This window comes from Anser cygnoides, chromosome 7, assembly GCF_040182565.1.
Source record: "Anser cygnoides isolate HZ-2024a breed goose chromosome 7, Taihu_goose_T2T_genome, whole genome shotgun sequence".
NCBI classification, from domain to species: domain Eukaryota; kingdom Metazoa; phylum Chordata; class Aves; order Anseriformes; family Anatidae; genus Anser; species Anser cygnoides.
The window spans coordinates 13,642,128-13,663,712 of NC_089879.1; the positions used below are offsets into that span (position 1 = coordinate 13,642,128).

General features: G+C 44.8%; 1 protein-coding gene across 7 annotated transcripts in view; it reads right to left on the reverse strand.

Moving 5' to 3' along the window:
• Positions 1–21,585, reverse strand: part of CNNM2 (cyclin and CBS domain divalent metal cation transport mediator 2) — a 119,807-nt gene that overhangs the window by 85,091 nt on the left and 13,131 nt on the right. Inside the window, exon 2 of one of the 7 annotated variants that reach the window (XM_067000891.1) lies at positions 7,858–7,922. The exons of the other annotated variants lie outside the window; for them this stretch is intronic. Within the exon in view, the coding sequence (XP_066856992.1) occupies positions 7,873–7,922 (50 nt within the window). The 3' untranslated portion in view covers positions 7,858–7,872. Of the gene's footprint in view, positions 1–7,857; positions 7,923–21,585 lie in introns of those variants that run through there. 7 annotated transcript variants of the gene reach the window in all.

Below are 21,585 nucleotides of genomic sequence, written 5' to 3' on the forward strand. Positions count from 1 at the left end.
GAAAGATACAACAACGTCACGCTCGTCTCCTACTCGGACTCCCCTTTTTAAAAGCAGCTCTGGTACCAAGACGAGTGAATGGCCGCATGCATGTGCGTACAGGGACAGCAAAGTGCTCTTATCGTCCACAAACAGCCGTCGGTGCCAGGACACACTGCGCTAAGCACACGTCCCAGTTAGCAATTAGCAGGGATGTTCCAACCATCACAAGATGATATTATTGCTAGATCATACCTACGGCAATCCTGACAGTTAACGGTGGGGCTGACTAGAGGTATTTGTTGTGAAACTGGGAATTACAGTGCCGGGACAACGCTCTGCTACCATCAGATCTTAAAGATCATCTTCGTTTTCCTGCTGGCTTGTGTGCGGCCACTGCCAAGCAGCGAATGCCGTGCTGGGAAGCAGCACTGCTCCCGAGGGCTCAGGGGGGATACAGTACCACCACACAGAGTTTCTTGCGTGGGTGAAGAAAAGGAGGCAGGAAATAAAGCCAGCAGCCTTAATTCCTTGGGAAAAAAAAAAAAAAAATCAAGTGATTCACAACAGTGAGTGTTTGGACATGCGACAGGAAGAACAGACCAGATGCGATTAATGAGTATTCACGGAGCTGTTTCTGTTTAAACAACAGGTCCTTAAGCATAACGTAGGTTGAGTGACTTTCAGAAATCCTCTCATTTATAGAAAAATAACTTATTTTTGACATTTAAGAAGCTAATCTTGTCCGCTGTAGCATTAGGACTTTTTAAACTTTCTCTTAATCAGTAACCACTGCTTCACGAAGACAAGCTGTTCTGAAACGTAAAGCATGCACATGCAAGTGTTTTGTGAACTGGGTTGTCAAAACTGCTACGCTTAGACAAATCACAGCCACTGTAGTTATGACTAAAAGGTATCCTAGTGTAATAGCCTATGTCTGCAACCAGATCTGACTCCCTACAGCAGGAAGAACTCATGGGAATGTAGGAACAAAGAGAAGGTAGGACTCTCTTGTCTAAGACGTGTTGTTGCTACATTCCCTCCTGCTTAATATTTAAGTATCCACACAAGCCTGTTGCTCATTAACCACTGAAAAACAAAAAAGAAAGTGTTGCTCGTTTCTCAAGAACGAAAGAATATCCAGCTTCGCAAGCGTAAAGTCACCAACCCTTCTCAGCAAACAAGGACGCCCGCAGCAGAAGGCAACAAAGCATTTTGACGCAGCTCCCACACCAACTGCATTTAGACGCCACGTGTGGGAAGTGAAACTGGTCCGAAAGCATCAGGGTGGAGATTCATCACCTCCTTTCTCCCGTGCACAATCTTAAAATAAGATCAATATTGATTTTGCTTTCAAGTCAGACAAAAATTCAGACCATCTCCGGGCTCCTAAGCAACCGTGGCCACAACAGCCAGCCTGCTAGCTGCCAGGAACACAGGCCGCCCCTGTGCACAGGCTTTTGTCACAGCAGCTCTTCAGCCTGGCTGGAAAAGAAGGTGAGGAGTTCTTGCTATACTTAAGTGGCCAGAAAGGCAGATAAGAAGGCGTGTTTTGTGATGTGGGATATCAAAGCAGGATTCATTTACAAGTTACCACAGCAGAATATGATCCAGGTCACAACCCCAGCCCACTCCAAAACATGTGCACAACTGACATAAATTCTCTCCGAGAGGTTTGAAAGAGCTGAAGTCTGGAACCAGTGAGAATCTTCCAAAATCCCTACTCCAGAGTGCTGCCGATAGATCGAGTCTTAACACATTCCTCAGCACTGACCTTCCCACCGGAGCATCACAGCAATTCTGAAGAGCTGCTGCAGAGAAGCTGCAAAATCACCCAGAGAGCATCCTACCGAGAAGCATACCAGGTTTCACCCTCCCTCACCTTCCTACCCAATGCAAGTTCGCAGGCAGTGCTTCCCTCTGCAGGAGCGAGGCCACAAAGAAACCTTATAGGGTAAAGAAAAGGAATAAATAGTTAAAGAGGGTCAGTTTCCCCTACTCATCCCTTATCAATAGTCAAGCTGTAAGTTAAGGAGAGGCATCCTTAACCTGCAGGGTTAACTGCTAGGCCTCTTCCATCCTGAACTCTAGTAATTATCACGTGAACTCATTCCTTCACATCCCAGATACCAAGCAGCAGTCACCGCTCCAATTAAGACTGCTTTGCTTTTTAGTGGCCAAATCATCATCTTGCTCTGCTTGAGGGGTTTCACCTGAAGTAGATGTACAAGTCTGACAAATTGGTGACACTGCTACAGACAAAACACAGAGGATACAAATCAACAAAAAATCCTTATTATCCTTAAGTACATTCAGTTATAGTTAGACTGTTTTTCCTCAGATTAGCTTCACTACTTAGCATATTTTATAATAGGAATAGTTATTGGTTGATGAGGATCTTGAAGGCTATCTATCAGGCTCAATGTATTTGGCAGAAAAAAATGTGGACTCTACTTAAGAAGCCTGATTTTTCAGCAGCACCCACCAAAAATTAAGGCATACGTTGCATGCTGTACTTTATTCTCAGACTGAAGAACAGAAGTGGGAGTCACTTCACATTATTTTGGGGATGAAGTTTGCAGATCAAGAGCATCTTTTTCACTCCTTACAGGAGGTCTGAGTGGCTGTGCAAGTGTGGGGGCAGAACTTAGCCCTGTCGTATCCATGGGTAGGCTGGCTGTTTGCACATACAATTCCATGAAAATCCTTGAGCATGAGTGGCCCCCTCCTACCACACCCCAAATTCAGTGCCAATACCTGAATTCATGCAAGCTGTTTTACAGCACAGAAACTATACGTTCTCCATCCTTTCCTGCCTTCAATTCGCAGGTTTCTTCCAAGTAATCACCCAGCTCCTGCAACCTACATTTTCACTCGCTATTCCATCCTTTACTCAGGATTAAAGTTGAATTCAAACCTGCAATATTTATTAACATTTCTAATTAGGCCTATCTTGGAGTTTTGCCAGTGTCCTAGGTAAGCAACCTGATTCAAACTCTGAATTCCTCTGTTTTAAGCGGAATATTTTTTTTATTTATAGCCACTATATCAATTTTATCTGATGATTTACAGAAATCATGTTTGAGTCATCTCTGTGGAACTCAAACTCAGCATCTATGTTATCAGCTTTGATGTTGCAAAATAAAGAGAGTTGAATTAGTGGGGTCAGCACTAGCAAAGGAGACTGCAAAGATGCTTGCTTTCCAGCATGGGAACAATTTCATAGGTGCATTTATGCCTAACAAAGTATAATGTTGCATCATTTTATAGCCACTGAAGAATTTCTAGCAATGATGAGTCAAAGAACGGTTGCCCTGAAGGAACAGGATTCCAAGTATTTGCCATTACAGAACAAGTGCTTTTTTCCTCATCAGCAGCCTTTCACTCAAGTTTGAGGTAGTTTCTCAACATTTCTCACCTGCATTAACAGCAGTGAAAAAGGCAAGTTGTTTTTTAAGCTTTCACATTGCCACACAGTTAAGCCATATCAGAAACTACTTGCACTGTGCAGGATGCAAACATGCAAAATGCACTTCATCCTCACTTAGAAACCGACCTCTATAGGGTCTAAGGAAACAGTGTTAATTTGCATTGTTATCACTAATTATACACTGAATACAGTAACCTGGAACACTGGTGTTTGGATTTTTTCCAGGAGAGTTTTGCAAATAGGAAAAACCAAAACTAGTGTCCCCTCACAGCAACAGATGGTACAGTACCACGGCCATTTCAATGGGCAGCTGCACGCAGTTTAAACAAAGCATGCTTGTCTTGACACCAGTATTTTGTCATCCATGCCAACCAAATCTTGAGGTTTGACCTCCCACCATTTCGACCAGACACACAAAGAGCTCATAGAGAAAATCAAATATATTTGCTTCAGACAACTGAAGATGGTAGCACGCATCTCCTGTGATGTAGAAGAACATCACAGGAGGAGGAACATGACCTTTTTCACTAAGGGAACGTCCAAGTGCACTGGCAAGCCTTCCTACCACAGTTTTAAAAGCCATTTGAAAGTAAGACTGTCTGTTTCTGCCTTCGAGCGTACTAGATGGTTAGGTTTCTGTTGTCCTAGATCAGAAGTCTACACTTCTCAGCCACCACTTGAGAGCTGTGGAGGCATCCCAGGTGCATCATTCATGCTGCCATACACAGTGCCCGCATCTGAGCCCAAAGGTCTATGTTCCTTTCCCAGCAGCATCTCTGCACAGCCCTGATTACCACACGAAGTAGTAGTAACTAACTAACTTTCATCTTCTCTACACAGAAATCTTACTCGATCTGTTTCCAAATGAGGCACGTTCGAACACGGGACAGGAGACACATGCTCCGCAGGGTAATTTCAGCTAGGGATCCCTAGATGGCCAGCTAGCCCCAGTTAACCAAGGAACACCTCGCATCTAACACAAAATCAGCTTTTAACAGAGTTTAAGAGGAATGAATTTCAGAGCACACCTGTTCAAAGTAGAGGAGAGGGAGCCATTTGTTGGGAGGTCTAGGTTACACACCTCTTTCAATTTCAGGTATGACCAAGCGATGGCAAAGGCATCGGCAGTCTCAGCCTGTGTGTACCACCACAGAGAACGAAGCCGTGCAAGGCCAGGGCTGCTTAGATCTCTCCAGCAGAGGAAAGGTGTGTCAACAAAACTCCACAGCCACAGGGACAGCTGACAAGGACAAGCAGTGCAAGAATGGACACCAGATCTCCATGGTCTGTCAGGAGAAGATAGTCAGATCTAGACAAACAGCCTCCAGACTACGCCCAGGTCAGTGCTATCCAGCGGGAACCAAGGAAGGTTGAGACATCGAGATAATCTCACCCCTGCCTTAAAAGGAATGGAATTAATGACCACCAGCATGAAGACCATAGCTTTGTGAGAGGTCAAACACATGCTTCCTGCCAAGCAACGGACCCTGCCCTCTAAGCGACATCAACATCATCACATGAAGCTTCCCAATAGCCTTTCTCTGCTGTAAAAAGCCCCAGTTCCCACGGGGTTCTCAACTCAAATAAAAGCTATACACAGAATGACATCTATCTACTCTGGAAGGTCAGCTAAACTGGCCACCAACATGAAGAAAGAAGAGGACACTATCCTCAGTGTCGCTACTCGGCCCAGCAGCCCTAGAAGGACCTAGTTCCTTCCCAGCAACACAAGAAGGAGCCATTTCTCTAACCCCCGCGATAGCCTTCAGCACTGCTGAGACCACACAGACAGAACAACAGCGCAGACTAAAATAAAGGAGGGCAAAATGCAACTTCTCATTTCACCTTAAATCATGCTGCTCTCCAAAAAAAAAACTTGTTTGGGTTTTGCACTTATTTTTCCTGCCAGGTTATGGTAACTATCTGAACTCAGAGCAGCTGCTGAACCTGCAGGCTCGAGAGCTGAGAACGCGCCCACCTGAAGGACATCCTTGACTTCCAGGGCTGTTTGCCACCGTACTGTGTCCTTTGCAGCATGACTTATGACGCTTTCTGGATATGTGCCTATTCAGAAAAATGTTTTGCTTACCCAACAAAGCACCTTTATAAAAATAACCTGAAGGACAACAAATGAGTTGGATTCCTTTGAACCAGCAAATGCTGGTTCCGCACGCAGTGCACGATCCCTACAGATCTCCATGCTAAGAGCAACAGCAGAGAGCACACACTAAAGGTGGAGATACCGTGCCAGTTTCTGTGCTCCCTTCTTGCACAGTCTTAGAAACAGGCAGGGAAGTGAACTAGACGGGAATCTTATTCTTAGAACCTCTTAACGGTGCTTTAAAAAAAATTACGAAGCAGTGTAAGTAGAGACAATTTCAGACATCCTGAGAAATCCCCATTTGACTCAAGCTTTCCTAGCACGAGCTGCCCAACTGGCTGATAAAACTCAAATTTTGATAAGGTTTAACAGAATTGTGAGAGACTACATCTCCTAGGTTAAACACAGTGTTCAATTTGGCATTGCAATCCACAATAGCATTTTCAGACAATTAAACTATTAACTATTTAGAAAAGAACAGCACAACACGCATAAGCCTTTTTTCATGTATTTCCATCGACCTTCTCAAAAATGTGAAATTTGTGGGAAGTCATAGCAAGCTACAAATGCAAATACTCCTTTGGCAACACTGGGGAGCCCCATGAAGCTTTGCACAACTGGACATGGAGCTCTCTCAAAACCGATATGAAGAAATTAAAACACTTTTCCCATTTGATAATACATGTATCACGTGGCAGGTGGAGGTCACGTAGCCCTGTTGAAGCAGGCATTGTGCAAGCGTGTATCGAGAGCTCAGACGTGCAGAGCATTGTGCAGGTGGCATACTAAAGCAGCACAGACAAATACTTGCTTCTGAGGGGTTGGGGCCTAGGTGGGGTCAGGACACGGATGACGACTGTCCTCGGTTTAAAAGAAACTGGGGAATTCCTGCCTCTGCTTTTGTATTTTTCAAAGACAAGAAGAACTTAAAGTCAGAAATTACTATAAATTTCTATTATGTACCAGAACTGGAAGAAGCACTAGGTTGAGAATATCTCTGAAGAAACTATAATAGAGCCAATACATAACCCAAGTATCAAGTCCAGTTATTTATCTTTAAAACCCACATTTTCAGTAGCTGCATGTATTCTCTAGCCTGTAAAAAACGACAAGTTCCTCAGGATAACGGATTCTGTCTATTTTAGATAAAGGTTTATCAAACTAGATTGTGTCTGCATCCTCATATGGTATCTCCTGACCTCTCCCAATCTACCTTCTCCAGAACTTTGACACCCGAAGTAAAAAGCATGCTTCCTTTCTGGTTGAATTCAGAAGTCCAGAGGACCCACTCTGACAAGTACCTGAAGAAAAATGCCTCTTCAGACCAGAGAGACTGCAGGGAGGGAACACAGCTCCCAAGCTCAGTGGTAGTGATGGGATGCAGAGGGTAATTCCACCCCAAGTCTTTCTGTCAGCTCAATTCAGACTGCAAAAACGACACATAGTGAGAAAAGTCAGAGCTGAAAGGAGACATACCACAGAGGAAAACCCCAGAAGTATATGGTCTTTAAGGTCCCTTCCTACCCAAACCATTCTATGATACTGTGATTCATCCCCCACTGTCAGGATTCAAGATTATTTTAATTTAGGAAGTGCCATTTGTTACAAGTTGTAGAAGTCACCTAGAAATCCCCAAGGCTCTAACTACACAATTGCAATACAAGCCATTTGGAGGATTAAGGCATGCAAATACATAAAGGGATTTTTAGAGCTCATACTGTAAGAGCCTCCTTTTGCAAGCATCCAGAAGCACAGCACCTAAATAACTCGTATAAAGCCTCCATCGCTGTGTGAACAAACCCGGCTTATCTTAGTTTCAGCCGTGAGCTCTACTTGGCTATGAATTACCACGCTTCAGTATGCAGACTGCCTGAATTAAAAAGAACCAAAGTCTGTTTCTTTCATCAGTTTCTAATTAACGACTACAGATAAAACAGATGGAGAGCAGGTTTTATCTTCATGCTGTGTTGGTCCCCCTCTGGTGAAGGCAACATAAGAAAATTACTTTGACAAGCTAACTGAACAGACAGGGTACCAGGAGTTGCACTAGGATCTCTTTCCACCGGGGCATCTTCAACTGGAAGAGAAGGACCAAGCACCACCAGCCTAACGTACGCCGTGGTCTTCTGCTCATGGACTAATGAGCCCACACCCCATTTCAGCAACTGTGCTGGCTTTCAAATGCCTCAGAACAGACATCTGATAAGAATCTGGCAAACTGGAAGCTCTTTTAATTAGACTTCATGTTGAGCAGTTACTTCACTGATGTCTCCGTTTTCAATTTAGTGGAGGTAGCAGACCTTGGCCTTGCTGCACTGCTGGCTATTGCTCTTCTGGCTGCGAAGGGATCACTAAATAGATGTCAGTCTTTAACACCTTTCTGCCTCGCTGTAGGCATGCATTCATTTTCACCTGAAAAAGAGTCTATAAAAAACTGATGCACCAAAAAAAAAAAACAAAACAGGTAACGCCTACCACCTCACCCCCACCCCGAGTGATTTATAAAAAGTGTATAGATTGTCCATTTCCAGACAGGGAAAGTGAGCCCCGCTATCCAACTGAGGTTAGTAACATAGTGTGGCACTGAACAAGGCAGCTTGCTCCAGGATGGAGTATTTTGTAGGTCGCAGAAGTTCTGCCCAGAAAAGACATCCTTAACTCAACAGGCTTAAGAGGTCACGGGTGGGCTTTTTCAAGCTATATATTCTGCAGTTCCCTTTATTTCTGCATGCTGAGAGAACTTTTTTCTTCTAAAATTTGTAAAAATACTTTATAGAGCACTCAAACCAGAGGACAACGGGTCTGCTGAGCTGGCTAACAACAAACGGGGACAGGTTACACACGGCTTAACCACGAGTACCTTTTGTGCTTGCAGGGCACTAGAGGGTCTGCTTCAGCTGGAGACCTCACAAACACCTACTGAGTCACGAGTGATCGGCTGACTCATCAAAGAAGAAGCCTTTGCACATCATTTCTTCTACAACATTTTCAGTTTCATAAATTATCCTCTGTGCTGTGCAAAACATCTTCTTGAGAAACCCAGTGCAGCGTATATCAACTTTAAGGTACCACCATTTTCATGACTCAGCTGTAGTTTCAGCATTACAGATTAGACACCTGCAGGCATAAACAGCAGCACTCTTGCCATCTACAGAAGTTACTGCTAATTAGGAGTTTTTATGAGTAGTTATTCAAGGCGATTACTCCAACCGTCTGCTTTTAGCTCCTACCTTCTTGTAACCCAAAGTTTTATGTAGTAATATCCTAGATCGTGCCTTTCTTTGAGACCTTCAGGACATTTCAGTAACTTCATGATGCAACTGAACTACTGTCCACCATAAGTAAAACAAAAAGTTGTCTGTGAAGAACATTTCTTATTTTATCCTTCTTACATAGCAGTAGCAGAGCTTTTCCTAAAAATGTGGTGCCTTTATTGGCACATTAGACTACCAGAGACAACCAAAACACTCACTTGCTGAAACCCTGGTCTTACACATCTCTACCACGCTAAGTTTCCGAAGTTTCTTTCCTAAATGTGCACGGATTGCTTCCATACTGTTTAAAATTCCATACTGCTTCCATTATCCCTATTTAAAATTCATAGCGAGTCTTCTTAGATTGCATTACTCTTTCTACAACACAACATTTGATAGATTAAAATGATTGCTATCTCATTTCCCTCTCCTTGAGGGATGGTGCATATGCCAGTTTCGCACAACAGTTTTAATAATTCATCTAACTGTACAATGTTGTACTTTTCATGTTAGAAAACACGAGAAAACACTTGTGTTGATAGAGGAAAAAAGCACTTTTCCAGAAGAGATTCTCTGTAAGCAGAACACACATAGCTGAGGCAAATCTTCTTCGCAAGCACCTTAAAGCTTAAGACAGCTACATTTCTCGTCTGACTGCAGAATTCTAAAAAGCATCTGAGATCACAAGAGTAAAAAGCAACTAGCCATCTTTTAGTGAAGCAGTAAACGCACAACATACTCCTAGGACATCTGAATTCCTGTGCTAGGACTTCCAAAGGCAGAATTATTTAGGCCGGGGGGAGAACTAACCTCACTGTGCCATCCTGAACCTTCAGAGTACAGGGTACTGCCTGTTTTGGCATGTTGTCTCCCAAGAGGAAAAGCGATGGGAGGAAAATTGACTTGCTCTGTCATGCACAATGAAGCAACTGCTCATCTCAGGCAGTCGCATTCTATTATCCTCTTTCTATCAAACTGTAATGCTGCATTGGCAGGACGAAGACAACCCTCATTCACTACTTTAAGGAGCCCAGAGACTCAGAGTCTTTGGCCATATGTTTAAGTGTCCAATTTAAGCCATGAAAAGACAATACAGAAGGCAATTAAAGCATTTTGGAAATCGAAAAGCATCTCCTCTCTGATCAAAGGCAGATTAAAGTGATGTTTCAGGGTCAGACTATAATTTCTAACAAAGTTCGACTTTGAAGAGGACAAAGTCAGGACAATCCAGAGCTCAGAACGAATGCAGGGGTCAGACTACACCATTCCAGCCTGACATCTGCATCTTCACCAGCCACCACTGACTCAAGATGACTTTGGGAGATGCAAAGGCTTTGCCAAATACATTCACCGCTGATTCAGCCCATGGCTTTCCTGAGCCTCCTGGGACATGACTGCCATCCACCCCAGCGATGCATGCCCCTGGAGCTGCAGGGACAGGGCCCAAGCTCTAGCACCTAAAGCCTTTGCTGCTGAAAAGCAACACACAGACGACCTTCACAAGCCGCGGACTAGCCTAGCAGTTGCAGCACACGGATTGCCAGATCAGATCGGTTTGTTTCTAGCATGGCCACACACGCTGCTTCCAACCAGCCTCTGACCAGACAAGTAACATTTCTCTTAATTTTAAGCAAAGTGATATAAAATATTTGGGCTCCTACATGCACAAATACAGTCCATGCAGCACTAACAATAGCACATGTGGCCTCCTGAGAGGATGAAACCACAGAAACACAAGGGAATACACGGAAACCTTCTCACAAACACAATCTTTACCAACAGCTTGCTGACACAGGCACATGCTGCCCTCCACAACCTCAACAAGGCAACAGGACTCTGGGAACACCCTCAGCATCCCACAAGCACCCGTGTATGAAGGAGCCCAGAGCTTTGCAGAGAGCTGAAACAAGCTTTGGGAACATGAAGGACAGGAGAGGATGGTGAGATGATTGCAAAGAAAACACCCATTCTCCTGCAATTTGGGGCATTCTTAAAAATGTAAGGCCTTGAAATGACTGGAAGTCCTCCCCCCCATCTGTCTGCAAGGAAAAACCCTAATGAATTTGCCACGTTGCTGTCATGAAGAGGAAAGCTGAGGCAAGCAGTGATCTGCCATGCTCACCTGGCTTTAGCACTTCCAGGGCCTTCAGCAGGCCTCTGCTCTGCCTAAGCCCTTGACCTACAAGCCCTCAGTTCCCTAAATTGGGGCAGCCAGCCTGGAGTTAACAATGCCTTTGGCCAGCACGGAGACAGCCTTGGCTGTTACATCTCCCCATTCTAAAATATTTCCATGACATTACTCAGTTATTTCTGCTCCTAGCCATGAAAATAAATACGAGGCTGATCTCATTAAAATCTCCCCAAGCCTTTGATGTAATTTTAATATATTACCACACTGCTGTTCCTACAGCTCTCTTGGGCTGAAGTGACACAGTTTTCCGACCGCTCTACCCAAAGCGGGCTGTAACGCAGGTTGACGTGAGTCAGCTTCTCCCTCCGCGCAGCTTGGCTGGGAGGGGAAACAAAGCAGGGGGATTTTTTGGGATGTTGTAATTCCCGATGCAGGCAGCCTTCCCTGCTTAACATTCACTACTACGTCGTCTACTGGGGAATAGGAGCTGCAGGTGCCTTCCTGAAGAGGTGCGAGCTGGTGATGCAAGAGCCGAAGTCCTGCTGCTGAGCTGCTCTTTGCCAGCTCCTCACAGTGCCCTCCTGCCACCAGCCTTCCCACACCCCCTGCAGCTCTCAAAAGCATCACAGTCGCCCTCCTCCCTCAGAGGAGAGGCATGGGACCGCAGCAAGGTATGAATAGCAATGCTATTTGCCATTTAAAGGTAACACAGTTGGAACTAACCGTCCCCTATCACTTCAGCTGAAGTCAGACATGACGCTGAATGAACACCGTGGCTCTCAGCCTTTCAAATTCAGTCAGCTTTTGCTTTCTGCTTTGTGTGCTCTAAAGCACAACATGTCCACAGTTGATTTTTCAGAAAACTTCCATCATAAGAAAACGATTAAAAACACTGCTGGGATTTAATTGCTCTTAAGTCGCAGTTCTCACCTGTCTCTTGCAAAACATCTATCTTAAAATTACCATCTCTCTTCAAGATGAAGGCACGCTACCGATGATGCCTAGGCCACCCTATATCCCAAAAGGAAGTCAAGGTGAAAACCACGCTAAAGTACAAAATACAGTTATGAGATATCAAAGAATAATAAAATTCATAGGAAAATACCATTAGTGAAGCAACAACTTTCAGAGAAGGAAAAAAAGTCAGAAAAAGCTGACTAGCATGCTAGCTTGCAAAGTCACACATTGCAGTGCCACCCAGAAAGTGTGAGTTTTGGCAAAAAAAGTACATTTACAGAACTGGTTTGACAGACTAAACAGCATCACAATGCACATTTTCTTCTCCAGTTACAAGTGAGAAATGCTGTGTCTGTTCAGTTCGCTTGATGTCCCATCTTGCCTGGCAGTTCAGTGGTTGTCACCACGGGACACTGCATCCCTCTAATTCTACCCCATAGCTTGACAGTGGCCTGCTCTTCAGTTAAGCTGCAGCAACACGACATTGCCTCAGTTTCTTTTTCTGCAAGGAAAGTGATTAATATTGCATGACCAAAACTCCTGGCTCCCCGTCTTGCAGCTTTGTACAGCCAATCTTTGCAGCAGTTCAATATTGATGCTGCTTCTGATCACCAGTTCGTGTGAAGGGCAGCTTAGTTGGTTATCTGTTCCACATTTTTCAAAGAATTTGGGATTATTTCCTTAGGCTTCCGTTCTGTGATTGGAAGCAGTAAAGCCTCCGAATCATCAAGATAGAAAAAGATTCTAGCCCTGAGAAGCAGTAACCACTTCCTTTTTGGTCTCTGTGAATAAATACTCAGCAGAAAGTTGAGTTCAGGTAGAAGAGTTTTATACAATGCCTCCTCCACACAGCCCAGTAATGCAAAATTTAGCCCTGACACAAGATCTCAGAAAGGTTTTGTTTAGACACGGGCTTCTTCAAGCAGTGATCACATAATCTGAAGGAAATTATGAGCCAGTAGAGGGTCTTCAGACTCAAGACACTGTTCACCCTCACTTCTGAACCAAGTACTTTGGACAAATACCCAGGCCCTTACAAATTTATTCTTCTACTTAGAATTGTGGCAGTGATTCCCTCACAATATTTTTTTCTTAAATAAAGAATTATAGAAAATAACTTTGTACAAACAGTATGAACCAGAACAAAGTACCCACTTACACTTCTCAGCCTTTTGAGTCTGCTCAAAAGCATTCAGCAGGCTTTCCCTGGAGCCACGCTCCCAAGGCTTTCTCAGGCTTTAGCCTCTTGTTATTCCTCCTGCCATCCCCTCCACCTTACCCCTCCCCTGCTTTTCTGCTCCAACTGAGAGACAAATACTCACAAAAATAACCAATGAAATCTATATTCTGCACGTTGTAAGCAGAGACGTGATATTGTGGAGAGGAAGCTGTTTGCCATTTCTTTTGGATTTAAAAAAAGTCTTTCATCACCCCACCCCAGCCCCCCAAATGATCCTACAAGGCTGTACAGAAAATTTTGCAAGCAAGAAGTTTCATCCAGCAGCACCGAGGTGAAAAAGCTGCAAACAAGTCACGTTTTGCAAACCTAGGCTCTCTGCTCTCGGTAGGCAGAGAAGCAGGCAAGGAGCATCTTCCACACACCAGTGAAACTGGGCCACAGAACCTAAAGCGAGGAGAAACAGCCGAGCAGCATCCCTAGGACGGGAGGACAAGAGCTCATTAACAGCTCCGAAAATGACCCTCTGAGGTGCAGGATGCGAACAACTCATTAGTTCCTACCTGCCCTATTCCACATCTCCCCACCCAAGGAGCTGATGAACTCTCCATCGGAAAGGCAGAAATCCCCCCAAAGCAGGGAACGAGCTGGGGGAGGGACAAGTGAGGAAAAACCAGGTGGGTAGAGCCAAGCGGCCTACATGCGGCTGAGATGAAGGTACAAGTTTTAATTTTGCTTCCATGGATTTTAACAGCAGCGAGAGCCAGGGCTTACTCAATTGGGATTCCTAAAAATAGCACTTGCCTAAGTAACCACACAGGACCACATGGGGCTCTATTTTCCTTAACTAGCTTTTGATCTAATGGAATTCTTCAGTTAAGTAAAAGAAGAAACAGGGTCTTTGTGGTGAAAGCACATGATCAGGCATTAGGAGAACTTGCTTCTGCTCTAAACTGCTACAGATCTGGTATTTAGTTTTCCACGCAGCACAATGTAGCCTGAATTATGCTTCCACCTGAGTCCAAAACCTGTGACTACACATCAAAGCAGATGCGCCCATGCCAGCTTCGCTCCTTCCAGCGAGCGAGCCAGCTGCAGCTTGCATGGAGCTCTGGCTAAGTAATATCTATCCAACATGCAGACAGGCACCCAAACAACTATCCTGGTCGCACTCTGCACTGCCATAGCTATGCTGGTTGCAGCAGAGCCGATGTAAAAGCCTTGTGTGCATCTGAGCATACTGCATTTATCCTTCTACAATCTGTTGTAGCACTGAGCTTCGTACTTGCCTCAAAGTGCAAATAAGTCTCCTTACAGAGGTACAGCACGGGTCATGAAGTACCGATAAGATGTTCCTCCATCATCTAAAGGTGTTATTTTGCTGCAGTATTTGAGCAAAGCTATTGCACTCCGCATGAGAAAGCAGAGCAGCCGTTCGGTAAGGTTGGAAAGTGCAAGAGCGGAGCGGAAGCTACATGCTGGTATTTCAAACAGTCAACAAACAAGTAACCTGGTAAGACCTCTGAGACCTTGACCAGGATAGACAGGCTCTGCCCTGCCCGAACCGGCTGCTCTCCAGGGTTTGCAGAACCCTACCACTTTCCCACACCAGGGAGAGGCTGAGCCTCTTCCTTCCGCCCTGCGACCTGCTGGCTGAGCCTGGCGTGCTCCCCAAAAGCTGCCACAGCCCTGCAGCAGGGGCTGGGACTCTCCACCAGAGCAGTTTAAGCAGAAGAGACTGGACAACAAGACAGGAGCTGGAGGAGACCGCAGCACCAAGTTAACCCCATCTGTGGCTGACGGGAAAGCGAGCCAAGGCTAGCACAAAAGCAGGAGACACTTCGGCAGCCACGCTGCAAAGACGGGGCATAACACACCTGACAATACACTTAAACAATGCAAAACATCCTTTCCAACGCCTGCAGCAAATCAGCTCATATCCTAAAGATCTAACACACATGGGCCCACAAGCGCTTGCCAAGTTGTCAACATGGCCTTTGATATCGAAAAGCTTTGAAAGCCCTGCCTTAAAGGCCAACACTTGTTTCTCCACCCATATTTGAAATGCAAGATGCCTGAAAGCTATAGAACTATTTTAACATTGAACATGCAGGAGTCCACACCGCAGAGCAGACACGTTCACTGGGAACTGCAGTTGGAAAACTAACAAGTCCCCTACTGCTACAATAACCGTAGCTGCGTAACGCAAGGCTTGCCAGCGATCGCAGGAAACTCAAGTATTTCTAGCGCTTTCTGTGATCTCCGTTAAGTGACCAGCCCGAGGAGCACCTTATTTACGCTTACATTAAGTGCTAGAATAGCAAGGGATGCAGGGCAAGAAGAATAAATTACCTTCTTTTTTTCATATGAGAAAAAACTCTTTACTCAGGTTGTACACCAAATTGAGGCCTTAAGAGTTTGTTTTCTTCAGAAGGACAGAAGGGAAAAAAAAAGTCAGTAGAAAGTTGTTTCCCTGTATGTCAACCAAAAACCCGAGCATCCCACCTTGCAACTCAAGCGTGACAGCTAGCAGAGGGGCACTTCACTCATTTTTCATCTTGATGTAATCCATTCTCTATTTTATTCCCTTATATTTCTTTTCCAGGGTAATGTTGACAAAATAGTGATTTTCCAAAGTCAGAGGACACCATCTCTAACCCCACGCTTTCCATGCTCTCAGCCGGTCGCGCTGTGCCCCAGCTCCTCTTCGGCACGTCCCGGGAGGACCCCACTGCACCCGAGATGCTGGGACCCCACGAAGTGCCACAACCCACCGGCTCCTACCAGGATGGGGCCCTGGGGTGCCAGCCCTCAAATTTACAGCCCCAGACCAGCGCAATGATTTCACTCCACACACAGCTGAACTATTCACCAACTGCTCAGAACACCCTTCTCCACCGACACACACAAAACAGTCCCAGCACGTGTGCCAGTAGGAGCCTAGGCTTCCCCCTTCGGCACAGCAATTTGGGAGCTGTAAGACATGCATTAAGGCTGGTCTGATCCAGACTTTTACAAGCTTTACATTTCACACTGATGTTATCAGCTAGTAAATCACACACACTGCAAGCAGAAGAATTTTTTATATGCTTTCCCTGTAAGAGTTCCTCAGAACTGAGCGTTCTGTGTACCTTAATCGTTTTCTGTCAGTCATCTTTCCAATTAAGATCTGCTCCTTCCTTCCTCCCTAATTTTTCCAGTATGTTACACAAAATTTAGTTGCTGACATGTTCCAACAGGGACAAGAGGAATGATCAGTAGAGATTAGAGCATGCCATGCAGCAGCCAACTTCTCAAACAACTGACAAAGGAAACGCCAAGCATCTTCAAAAGGAAAGGATTACAGAGACGGCAGCTCTCTTATGATGGTTGGTCCCACTTGTCAGTTGTCAGAAGTGTTTGAGGGTTGCATTTAAAAGAAAAGGCAATGAAATCCCCAAACACAAGAGGACCACCCCTATACACCACTTCCACGTTTTGCTAATTCAAATCTAAGCAAGACCTATTGCTTCGTGGAGGGTCATCTTTAAAGTCTACACGGTATTACGTGAGCTCTATTTCTGGTTAAGCAGGGGCAGGATCATGAACAAAGCTAACACAAAGACAAAGCAAAGAGTGCCCTATGAATTACTTTTGTAGGAATATTCATTACCATTAGCATCCCAGCTGTTTTTGCAGTCCTTAGGCATAGGAGTTTGTCAAAGGCTTCAGATCAAGAGCCTGTCTATCATACGTATCTTTACGTAGAGCGTGCTATTTTAGGAGAGCAGCACCTACCAAACAACTCCAGATGAACAGTAAATGAACCATCTACTTGAACCCCAGAGTAGCTAGTGGTAGGTTTTGTTTTTAAAGAAAGATGCTACTGATTATACATCAGCAAGAAGTCAAGTTGCAAGGCATTAACTAGTATGCTCTCATCTCATTTTCCCACCAGCAACAGGATTCACAGATCCAAGTTTTATTGCTCAATAGCCACAGTTTCTGCCAAAAATCACAAGGGAGCCAGGGGGAGGGGATGGCAAATATGAAATGGGACAACAGCTGTCAAGGTAATTTGATAGCAGTGATGGCTTCTTGAACCAGTGGACACTCTTGAGAATGTGAGCCAAGGCCTCCAGGCATCCACAGAAAAGCCAAGTAAGATAAAGAGCTCGGTGAGAGAGCTGATACAGATGTCTGAGACGGCAGAAAGAACAAAGAAAGCCAAGGCCATCTAACTTCTAAGAACTTCAGTTTTCCAAATAAAAACAACAAAAAAAATCAGAGCAAGTGTCCAAATCAGCCCTTCCAGCCATGAAGACAAACCATCTTTTGTCTGAAAAATGTTTGCAAGTTTTCCCAGTGCCCTTTCCAAAAACATCCCAAAACTAGTAATATCCAAACAGAAAACAGGAGTGACAAATGAACTGACAGATTAAAGGATCAATTTAATATTCTTCTGTAGGTTTCGAATCTAGCTGGGCTTCTACTACCAAGCAGCTACCTGTGTTGAGGCTCACATAAATTAAACTTACGTCCTGCAAATCAATTCTTAAAAGACCAGTGTCCACACTCAACATTTTCCTTGCTGCATGCATAACACGAGAAATATCCAAAGGAAATAGTTATCGCTGGAAACCCTGACAAGTTCCACACTTTTAGTTTAACCGCTCTGCTAAATGAACCATTGCTTCAGCAATGAGTCACATCCTTCGCTGGAACAGTAAGAAGAAAGCTGATTTGCCCGTGTCTGCGGCACCTGTTTTAGTGACATTAAATGGATCACCGAGACACACCAAAAGCACAAACAGCAACTCAGGAGCACGTTAGCTGTGGCAAGAGCAACAGAGCAAAATCAGATACTTCATCATTATTCAAATCAGTAGGCTTTATTTGTTTTCCCTGATTTTCTATCAGAGCTTTTATTTTCTGTATTTATGCTTTAACCTTCTCCCATGCACTGAACAACTGCAGTTCTCTCGCTTTCCCTCTCTCTTTTCAGTTTCTGGATTCCCCCTACCTACCCCTGTGCTCAGCCTTGTCCCAGTCTTGTAGGAAGTTGCAATAGCTGGAAAATAAAATAGGTGCAAACAGAAGCGTTCATCGCTTTGGTCAGTATTACTATTAGCAGTCACCTGCTAAAGATGTCCAATATACCGAGACATTACCACTGTCCAGGCACATCTATGTGTACATGATACAGACAGACCCGTTCTTCACAATGAACTCGGCATTTTGATGGACATTAATGCAGTCAGCTACCTATGTTAAAACCAGTTTATTCTGACAGAGAAAAGCAGCACATGGCTATTGGCTTCAAGAATTGCAAAGCTTTTTTTAAAAAAAAAAAAACAAAAAAACACAAACAGCAGTGATCTTAGTATCTAGTTTTAAATCAAACTAGAAACCTAATTTAGTGTTCAATTTCTTCCCTAATAAGATCTTCAAACATCGTTCCCAAGCATTGCAGCGTCCTTATCTGACCCTGGAGGGACGTCTACCACTATTTTTGCGAGCAGTTACTGAACTCAACCAACTTCACCACCACAGGAGCTTCTGCTTTAAGTGCTGGTCCTGCAGAGGGGACGTCAGACACGGGCACAAGCGGGTGGCTTCTGCAGGCTCCTGACCCTCACCCGGGCAGACGAAGAGAATGCCCAGAATGACTGACTCGAAGTCGAACAGGTTTAACAGCCCTTCCCCACCTGAGGCAGCAGGCGATTTGCTTGGTATGTCACAGGTAAAAATGTGCCTGAGTGGGGGCAAGGGCAATGACACATCGACCACGTGCCACTTCAAAAGGTTCGCAGCTCAGAGGTTGCGACACTCCCATCTCGACCTTGGGCGTCCTTCAGAGGCTGTTCGACCTACTCCGCTTCATGCCCTTCATCTCCCTGTTCCAACACAGGGTTAGGAATTAAGGAAAAGCAAGTTCTCCTAAATCATAAATATATTCCCGTCACTTCTGATAGCAACTTCTCCAACAGGATTTCTGAATTTACAGCCTCACTGGAGGACACAATTCATTCACCCCCCTCTTTCGGTTAGCCAAGGGGAGAAGGATGACCCAGTCCCTGTCCATCCCTTGCCTGCACAAGCCTAATCCCTGGAAAACAAAGAGAAAATAGATCAGGCCTTGACCAAGCAGCAAAATTCTCAGCTCCTCCATCCCGTTCCTACCTTCCACATCAAAGAAAACAAAGACACAGGATGGAGCTAGATGGAGCAATACAATCCCAGCCACAGCAAAACTTCTCGCTAGCGCAACACAATGGTGCCCTTGATTACGAGTCCAACGCTGAGCTTCTGTTCTAACAGACACTTTAATCAGGCATGGAAGTCATTAACGGAAGCACGGAGAGACGCAGCGATAGCGATATCAACAGGACACAGACTCTTTAGCTGTGTCGTGTACACGAGGCCAGCCTCGACCCCGGGGTACGCGTGGGCCCAGCACAACCACCGCAGAAGTGGCAGAACCCAGCCTCTGTAACGTACTCAAGAAAAAGCAGGAGTGTGCCATATAGCAGTGTTAACATGCACAACCCTAAAGCACAGCTGCGCTATCAAGAGGACAGACCTCACCTACCCCGTAACAGCTGACAAACAGCAGGTTGGTGGGCTGCTGCTTCCCCACGTCACGACAGCACACAGAATGAGGGGAAAAGCCCAGCTCAGCCACCCCTGTCATCCCAAATTTCACCAGCAGCGAGACCAGACTTGGATCTACGTCACAGCCCCCCTCTTACCCAGACTGCTCAAGACTCCTTCGAAAGGATGGCAATTAAGAGCGCTAATTGCATTAGCCACAAGAGTAACCAACCTGGCCTTGATGCAAAACCATCTTTTCAGCTGGAACAGGCAAAGCTCGAGACTTCCTTTCTACTGGGAGAGCCAAGGTTTTTAGTTTTACTTTGGTTATCACCTTGTCACTTCTAAGAAGGGAGAACTACTTGCACATCCCTCAGGAGTGGAAATTTAAGCAATAACAACAGGCTTGACACTTAAACACTTGCCTACTAAGGTTTTCAGCCCAGCAAAACAGAAAAACATTTAGCGCACAATCAATCATAAACTGGATGTTACTTCAAAGCCGTCCGAAAACAAAAGCCAAGACACATGGGATAAAAAAGGATAAATGGTGCCTCTGACACAGCAAGAAAACAAACAGACTAAAAACTTCTGGGTCAGTAAGGGGTTAGAAATCACTCGACAATGAACTTTACAGCAGTAATTTTAGTACCCATAAAGCTACACAGAATAAACCATTAACTACTAGGACATTCACCTTAACTCTATCTCCACTCCTTGTCTAGTGGATGGCCTCATGTCACCTGTAGCTAGTGTCTCCTTGTCCCTCGCTGATTTTCTCCACCTTCTGCCAAGCAGTGCCAGGAGTACTGAGCACTGATTTTCAGAAAGGAGAATGAAAATACTAAAGATATTGACAGACAAAGACCTCAGGGCGAGAGAAACAAAAATCTGAGTCATTACAGGGACTGTGTCTACAGAGAGTTGCAATCATCATGAAAGAGAGCTATTACATGAAGATTAAATGCAGCTCCTATTATGTATCTAAAATTACAGGGGAAAAGCAGAAACATACTGGCTCCCACTAAACCATTCAGAAGATACAAGGGAAGGGAACAAAAATTAGTCCTCGCTCTAGTGCAAAGTAACTGAAGCACAAAGGGAAGGCATCACAGTCTACTTACACTTTCCATCTTCTGAATTTCCTTGTGCTGTCCAACCACTTCCCCTTCAAGGGCAAGGCACTCTTGGCTGCGCTCCTCTAGCACACTACCAAAGAGGGTAACATGCATGTAAAACACGTGCTGGTGGCAAATGCCATGCATCTTGGCAAAATGGAGAGGTCTGCTGCTTATCCCAGGTGAAGCCAGCACAAAGCCTTGCTCTGTAAAGGGACTCCTCCCCATCAACCCCACCACCTGCTCCCTCATGCATCAAACACTACCTAAAAAGCTAGTTTAGCCTTTATCCGCTCACGTAGCTTAAGGACTTACGGTCTCTCCACATTATCCCTGCCAACTCTCTCTCAATTCACTTGGAGCATAGTTATGCCCTTGGTTTCCTTGGGTCATCTTCTGCTTTGGAGAAAAGAGGAATAGGAAAAACAAAGCTAATGCATGCATTAGCTTAAGTCGTTATAAGGTTAAAAAAAAATGTTTCTATCTGTAAGAACTCTTTTAGGTAGTCATATCTTTAGGTTTTTCATGTCCTGACTACCCCCAAACCCACAGAAAACACTGAGAGATGAGAATTTCTCTCGTTAGAATTGCTCATGAGCATTACGACAACGAGAGCTCCCCCTGCTCCAAGAACTCCATGCTGCCTCTAGCTGCGGAAACACTTGTTTAAGCACGGCACGCACTCACTCCTTGCTTCAAGTAGTAGCTGCAGTGCTGGAGAGCACAGTTAAGATCGACCACGCTTGTTAAATGAATCTCTTCAGTTTAGAGCATTTATTTTCCTCCTGAAAGAATGCTCACATCGAGGCTTCCTCCACAAACTGGCCGGACACTTGTTCTAGTACTGCTCAGAGGAAACACACGT